Here is an 8,445-nt window from a genome sequence, read left to right as displayed (position 1 = left end):
ACAAAGTAGTCCTCTTGTATGAAACGTGTATTTGCACATGACCTAAGCACGTCTCATACACTTGAGTTGTCTCTAGGTTACTCTCATTTAATCCAAGATAGAAGCTTGGTAAATAGTATGCTGCATTGTATGGGGAATAATTGACAAAGTTCAGTACAGACATTAAATATATTCCATTTGCAGTTACTTGATCTGTGTGCTGTATTTAAGGTTTTTTATAGCTTAAACTTCAGGCCAGACATGGTGCATAATCTGAGCAGCTTGGGAGGCTGAGGTAGGTGGATTTGAGTTCGAGGCTGGATCTTTGGGGGCCACTGCACTTCAGCAGTGCCAAGACTCACCATGATTACCAATTCTGCTCTCTGCTGTCCTTTCCTTTTAGAGGTTTGAAGAATGCTATCTGATAAGCAGGCACTCGTGCGAGTGCACTTAGTCAACTTTGAAACAAGTAAATTGGTACTGTAGGATTTCCTACTGTGGACTGAAATGTTTTACGTGTGTCCTTAAATTATAACTATCAAAAGCTTAAGACATTTGAAATACTCCCTTGTAAAAAGCAGCTCGTCAGCAGACTAAACAAATGATCATTGAACACCATGAGTCATTGAATGGGGCAATAATTTTATCTAGAAGCATTTCTGGCAAAATAACAGGTCTTGGGGAAAAAAACTTTTATTACAAAAATCCAACGGTATATATAAACTGCGTTTCTCTAGCCCAAGATATTTATGTGATACTCTACACTGTAACGGCAGAAATAGCATCTGAGAAACTTCATTTTGAAAAATTGGACAAAATTTTATGTACACATTATAGTACACATAATGTGTTGATGTTCCCCGGACTTGACAGTCATCTAGGTGAGGTCATTGCTGTCTTCAGAAAACTCAATCTGTTTATTGTTAGAGTGAACTTAGTGAGGTTTTCATTTCAAATGCCATTATTTCTAGAATTTACCTTACCCTGGTTTATTTTCACATTCACCTGTTTTTTCCCCCCAATAGCTTTTGCCTATTTTAAACAATCTTAGATGGTTTCACTGTTACTCTTCCCCTACTGTTGGTTTGTTTATATGGCTTACAGTGTTCTGGTGAGATCTCAGTATTCTAAAATGTGAGGCCATCCCTTCAGGCTGGCTTTACTACTGCCAGAGATTTTATGGATTTAATACACGCACAAGGAGTTCTGTTTATGCAAGTAGCCCATTCTATCTCTGGTTACATGAGGAAGGCCTGTGGCTTAAACTACCAGTGACTCCAGGTCTTCAATGCACTCTATATCACATAGTATTCAGTGTGTTAAGTATTGGGATGGAGGGGGGTGGATTTGCCTTACTTTGGCATACTATGTTGGCCTCAATTTGGCTTGAGTCTGATCAATTTGCTATGCTGCCCTATTTGTTATTCATCTATATTCCTGAATGTGGATATTTTGGAAGGAAAACAAATTTGCTTGAGATTTCTGTATAAAAGGGAAAAGTTAATTTTTAATACAAATACAAAATTTATTTCAACAAAGCAAAATTTATAAGTTAAATATAAAGATTAAAATAGTGTTTGAAAAGTTTACTATAGTGCTAACTAAATGAAAATAAGGCTATTTTGCATTTAAAAAACTGAAATACCTCTTAAAATAATTTGATCCCCAGTGTTTGCTCTTTCTGAAGTAACTGACTTACTAAAAAGGATGGCTGCCAAAAAGTCTTACTGGGTTTTCAAAATGTTAACCTATTCTTTGGACATAACTGAATTTTGTATACAATGCATTTCATGAAAAGTTGTGGCTCCCCCAGATTTCCCACAAGTGTGATCTTGAAGTCCTAAACATTTGTCCATATAAGCTTCAAAACAGAGCCTTAACTGAGTTATTCAGGTAGCAGTACTTAAAGATAATTTTCGAAGCAGTTTCGATGGTTTCTGATCCAAATCAGTTTCCGAACATTACTACTTCACATAATGAGTCCATCTTCAGTTTCTTCTCACTTTCTCTTTCCCTTTTGGGTTTCCTTTTTGTGGCCTGAGGCCCCCAGTTCTTTGGGTACTAACAAGACACTTCCATCATGAGTACACTGAAGTGCATAGTGGTTTGGATTGACTGGCCTACCTTCGTCATCTCTTAATCTACTAAAAACATCATGATAAAGGTCATGCAGTTTCTGTTTCATTATGTTAATAGCTTTGTTACATTGTGTTCGCTCTCTCTTAAGAGTTTCCTTCTTTGCTTGCAAGTTACATACATCATTTTCTAGATTCAAAATTATGTCCAATTTGCGTTTACGACAGTTCTGTGCAGCAACTTTGTTTTTCCCTCTTCGTCTGATATCACGGATAAGTGAGACTTGTAGGTCTGTCAGATAGTACCTACTTAACATGCTATTGAAAGAATCAACAGGCATGCCGACAATTTCATCTACAGAAAAGGGGATATGCAAAGCTTTAGCACGCCGTTCATCACGGCTCAAGTTTCTATCTGTGTCTTCGAGGTACCTACTCCTTATCTTCTGTGACCTCCCAGGCCACGAAAAAGGTTCAGAAGTAGATTCTGGTGCACTTGGCTGTAAGTGGTAAGTGTGGTTATGAAATATGTGTTGAAATGTAAGATCCCCATGGAAACCAGAATCACTGTGATCCATGTGACAAAGCTTACTAGGTTCTGGGTAGTCGCCGCCTACGGCACCTTCTAAGTCATGGTGGGAACTAGATTCATGGTCAGTACAATAACCTGTAGCACCTTCACACACACAGTGAGAGGAATTAGACTTGGTGACAGAGGTACTATTGTGACTTGAATCTAAAGAAAGGCCAGAATCAGAATCTGGTTCATCAAAAAGCTGAGAAACATCGATTGGATCAAAGTCGTCTTCTGTGGCCAATGACATTAAGTTTATCTCATCAAATATATTTACGTCAAGGTCATACAGTAGGTCTTGGCTTGTTAGATTCCGCATATGATTGTTAACTGGTGAAAGAAATCCTGTCGAGTTAGTTCCAGGAAGGGTTTGCTCAGGATTGGTGGTATGAGAATTTAACTGCAGAAATGGTTCTTGTGACTGTGAAGTCCTTGTTGGATTTCTTCTAAATGTATTGTTGGGACAAAGCAAGATGGCCTCGTGAAGATTCACATCCTGACTTATAGCCTGGCTGAAGTTTACATGATAATGTGCTGAAGAATTCATGCCATCACTGATACTGCCTGGAAGAGGAGTATCTCCCAATGAGATGCCCTGAAAAACGAAGGAAAAACACTTTAAACATGAATAGCCCTATTTCTGAAGCAGTCCTATTACCTAACACAACTTTTGTTTCCTCTCTTGTCAGTTCCTTTAATAGATGCTGTTGGCAGTAACTTCCTGGTTAAAGTGCAGTCAATACATGATGTGAGTCCAAATCAGAATACTTGGAATTCTGCAGAATACTTGGAATTCTGAGTAACCTAGAAATTAAGATTGATTAGTATAAAAGCTAACTGCATTTTTGTATTAAAAAGTCTAATGTTACAATCTTGTAATTTACTACTTTATAATAAGATGTAACTCTCATCCTAGCAGGTTGGTAATCACATTGTGGCGGGTCAGGGATAATAAACTACAGTGTAGTAGTCTGGAGGAAAGAGGTTGCTTAAATGCCTCTAAGCACTAAAATGATAAGCTATTATGAATGTTGCTGCAATAAACATGGGGGTGCAGGTGTCCCTTTGATACACCGATTTCCTTTCCTTTGGATAAATACCTGATAGTGGGATCACATGGCAGTTCAATTTTTAGTTTTTTGAGAAACCTCCATACTGTTTTCCATGACCAGTCTAAATTTGATTACACCTTTGGGATTTGGAAAGAGGAATGCTATACATACTTGGTTAATTCTAAGCTGAAGTGCTTCTATAAAAATAAGCATTACTTTAAACTGCTGTGTCAACCAAGTAAAGGAGTTGTATTTATTCACCAAAAAGTCAGTGCAGATACGTTCCTGCAAGGATAAAAGCCAAGGTTCCAATTACCTCCAGTGAATTTTCAGGCTGCGATGAAAGCAACTGGAATAAATCTTCCAGAGAGAAAGAAGTATCTGTCCCATTCAGATGTCTCTGTAGAGAAACACAAAAGGTGCATCCTTCACGTCAAAGACCAAACTGGTTGTCTGGGGCTTTAGGCTTTATCTTTAAAGGATCACCAGGTCTTATCTCCACACTGGGTTTTTATCCTATTATGTTCCTCGGTTGTAAGTTTTACTTTTTATTATTTTTTGAGACGGAGTCTCACTCTGTCGCTCAGAATGGAGTGCAGTGGTGTAATCTCGGCTCATTACAACCTCTGCCTCCCAGGTTCAAAGGATTCTCCTGCTTTAGCCTCTGGAGTAGCTGGGATTATAGCCGTGCACCACTATGTCTGGCTAATTTTTGTATTTTTAGTAGAGACAGGGTTTCACCATGTTGGCCAGGTTGGTCTCGAACTTCTGACCTCAAGTAATCCACCCACCTAGGCCTCCCAAAGTGCTGGGATTACAGATGGGAGCCACTGCAGGTGGCCTATTTCTTTTCTTATAGTAGTCAATATTTCAACATGCATACTTAAAGAGTTAATCAGTATTTCTATACCTTCCATAAACAACTTCCATATAATTTTTGGCTAGTTCTTAGTTTCAGCTTATTTTTGCCCCTCCACAGCCAGCCCTCCCAGTTGGTTACACAATTACGTAATTTTGGCCAGGTGTGGTGGCTTACGCTTGTAATCCCAGAACTGGGAGGTCAAAGCAGGCAGATCGCTTGAGCCCAGGAGTTGGAGACCAGCTTGGGCAACATAACAAGACCGTCTCTACAAATAAAATGAGCTGGGTGTGGTGGTGTGCACCTGTGGTCCCAGCTACTCCGTGAAGCTGAGGCAGGAGGACTGCCCGAGTCCAGGAGGTTGAGGCTGCAGTGAGTTGTGACAGCGCTGCCACACTCCAGCCTAACAGAATGAGATCTTGTCTCAAAAAGTAATTTTTACAGTCAATACTTATTTACATGTACTCCAATTTTTTTTTTTTTTTTTTAAACCAACTTATCAATGCTTCATCTCACTCCTGGCCTTCATGGTTTAGCTTCTTTCTAGTTGAAAGAACTCTTCAGAATTCTTTTTAGAGAGACCCTGAGCAGTAAACTCAGTTTTTGTTACATGGAATTATTATTTCACTGCAATCTCTACCTCCTGGGTTCAAGTGATTCTTGTGTCTCAGCCTCCCGAATAGCTGGGACTACAGGCATTTGCCACTGCACCTGGCTAATTTTTATATTTTTAGTAGAGATGGGTTTTTGCCATGTTGGCCAGGCTTGTCTTGAACTGCTGACCACAGGTGATCCACTGGCCTTGGCCTCACAAAGAGGGGATTACAGGCATGAGCCACCATGCCTGGCCTACATGGAATTATTTTGCCTTCATGCTTAAATGATGAGTTAACAGGTAAATTTAAGGTTTAATGTTTTCCCTCACTACTCTGTCTTATGGCATTTATTACTAATGGTAAGTTTGCTCTCAGTGTTATTTATAATGAACCTTTTCTATCTCAGGTAATTTAAAAGATTTTTCTTCTTAGTTCTTGATGTTCTGTTTCAATCTGATATGTCTGGGACTTAATTTGTCTTTATTACGAGCTCTATGTACTCCTTTAATCTGAGGACTTTTCTGGAAATATTCTGCCATAAACTCATTTTAAATATTGCTTCTCTTTCATATTTTATCTCTCTTCTGGGACTCCTATTAGAAGTAATGTAGATTTTTCTCTTCTATCATTGTCTCAATTTTGCTTTCATATTTTGCATCTGTGTGGTACATTCTAGATAATTTTCTTAGATATGTCTTCCAACTTACCCTTTTCTTTAGCTGTTCACACCACTTCCACTGAATTTTCAATGAAAACGACTATTTTTCATATCTAGAATTTCATGTGGGCTCTTTTCTAGATCTTTTTCTTTTTTCATGATAGTCTGTTCTTGCCTTATAGATTCTGTTCCTTCATGAACAATTTAAACACTATTTTAGAGTCTTTTTCAGAGGACTAGGAATCCTGACTCTTGCATATGCTGACTCATGGCTATTTATGTCATTTTTAATTCTTAAAAGGTGAGCTTTTCGGGGAGCAGTTTTGCATTCTTCTCTTCAAGAACCAGTGTTTGTATCGTTTTCCAGACTGTACTTCTCTTGTCTGAGGATTCTTGATGGTGATGGTAGTGTGAGTTCAGATCTTATATCTAGCTTTGGGGCCCCCACTGGGGTTCTGATTTCTAAAGCATAGCCAGAATTGTACCAGTCCCCATTTCCTAGATATTCTTCCAGAGTTGTCATCTGGAAGAATGGAAATGCCAGTGATTCACTGGTCTAACTCATTTTTATTTCAACAAGCTTTAAAAGCACCTTCTAAGTAATAGCCCAATAAAAGAACAGAAATATATTGTCAGAACTACCATAAGAAATGTGACTGGGTGCCATGGTTCACACCTGTGATCCCAGCACTTTGGGAGGCCAAAGTGGGCAGACTGCTTGAGCCCAGGAGTTTGAGACCAGCCTGAGCAACATGGTGAAACCCCACCTCTACTGAAAATACAAAAAATTAGCTGGGCATGGTGGTGTGCACCTATAGCCCCAGTTACTTGGGAGGCTGAAGTGGGAGATCACCTGAGCTCGGGAGGTTGAGGCTGCGGTGAGCCATGATAGCGCCACTGCACTTTAGCCTGGGTGACAGTGTGAGATCCTGTCCTCCCCCAACCCAAAAAAAAAGTGTAAGTACACAAAGATGTGATGTAAATGCTCAGGCTAGGAACATGGAGATACACAATGAGGAACCTTGAATGATTAGTGTTTTTCTGAAAAGTTTTGTCCAAATTGATGTTTGTCCTATGTCAAATTATATTTTTAATTCTCTCCAAGGAAGCTCTCTACTTCATTTGTCTTGTCATTAATATTTAGTAAATGCCTATTCTGTGCCTAGCTGTGAATTAATTTGTTACAGGTAGAGGTAGAGAAAACAGTTCTTGCTTTGCTGGGAAGCCCAGTGAGGGAGTAAAGATGAAGACATACCTCGGAGAAAGGCAATATACAATTCAGTGTTAAGTAAGTGAAAGACTAGTGAAAACATCTTTTCCCTCAAAGAGAACTGTGAACACTCAGGGAAGTGGTCAGAAATGTCCCCTTCAAAATACATATGGTTCTGTCCATATTTTAATGTAAAAGTCCATGGGTAGTGATTTGACAATACAGTATGTATGCTGTGGGGAGAGTGGTAAAACCATACAACGCATCCAAATATAAATATAAAGCCTAGATAAGTCAGAGGAGCTGGGGAGAAAACCAGCTGGGAAAAAAGAACAGGCAGTTGCCAAATGCCAGGCTGCAATTGAGGGTTACAAAAGGGTTGAAGCTGCAGTGGTCAGAGTGAAAATGGGAGGGTTCCTTGGGGTGTGCTCTCTACCCCTCCCCTTCATCTGAAGAATAGCAAAAAGAGCCTCAAGGAGACCATTTAGAACTTGGTGTGTGTTCTCTGCACTTTGGGGACACAGAAGCTTAGTGTCCCACTTTTGCCTGGGAAATATAAAGGGTGAGAAACCATGCAAGAGCCATAGTTAGGGAACTGAAAAAGGGTCTAAGGTGCTAGGTGGCCAGCAAATGGTTGAGAGGGCCACCTGGAGAGGTGAGATGCATGTATGCCACAGAACATTCAGGGAACAGCCCTAAAGGACCAGCTGCAGTGGAGATGCATTTGCCTCTGTCAAGAGGAAGACTCCCAGCTGTGGGGCCAGGGGTCTCCAAAGAACCTATACATGAAAAAGTGCCCACGTGACAAAGAGTTGTATAATATTTAAATGTATGGGATGGTCAAGAGAAACAATTTCCTATGTTCTTAGCACCCCACACCCTCAACCCCAGAGAAATCAGGGCAGGCCACACAAAACTGAGGGAAGATGCTGACTTTTAGCTCAGTGTTTTTTGTTTTGGATTTTTCTTTTTTGAGACAGGGTCCTGCTCTGTCACCCTGTCTGAAGTGTAGTGGCATGATGACGGCTCAGTGCAGCCTCAACTTCCTGGGCTCAAGTGATCCTCCTACCTCAGCCTGCCAAGCAGCTGGGACCACAGGCACACACTACCACGCCCAGCTAACTTTTGGTTCAGCATTCTTGAAAATTACACTGGGTTATACCTTTTTTTTTTTTTTTGAGACAGGGTCTCACTCTGTTGCCCAGGTTGGAGTGCACTGGTGTGATCACAGCTCACTGCAGCCTTGACCTCCCAGGCTCGGGTGATCCTTCCACCTCAGCCTCCTGGGTAGCTAGAACTACAGGAAGACATCACCACACCAACTAATTTTTGTAATTTTTGTGGAGATGTGGTTTTTCCATGTTGCCCAGGCTGATCTCCCACTCTTGGGCTCAAGTGATCTGCCTGCTTTGGCTTCCCAAAGTGCTGGGATTATAGGCGTG

General features: G+C 40.4%; 1 protein-coding gene across 1 annotated transcript in view; it reads right to left on the bottom strand.

The window, feature by feature from the left end:
• Positions 1-600: 600 nt before the first annotated feature.
• LOC105475727 (NFE2 like bZIP transcription factor 3) overlaps positions 601-8,445 on the bottom strand; it is a 30,598-nt gene continuing 22,753 nt past the window's right edge. Inside the window, exons 3-4 of the mRNA XM_011731211.3 lie at positions 3,997-4,080; positions 601-3,223 (exon numbers count right to left, since the gene is read on the bottom strand). Of these exons, the coding sequence (XP_011729513.1) occupies positions 1,979-3,223; positions 3,997-4,080 (1,329 nt within the window). The 3' untranslated portion in view covers positions 601-1,978. The remainder of the gene's footprint in view (positions 3,224-3,996; positions 4,081-8,445) is intronic.

The sequence above is a fragment of the Macaca nemestrina genome, chromosome 4, assembly GCF_043159975.1.
Source record: "Macaca nemestrina isolate mMacNem1 chromosome 4, mMacNem.hap1, whole genome shotgun sequence".
NCBI classification, from domain to species: Eukaryota; Metazoa; Chordata; class Mammalia; order Primates; family Cercopithecidae; genus Macaca; species Macaca nemestrina.
This window is presented reverse-complemented; position numbering and strand designations above follow the sequence as displayed.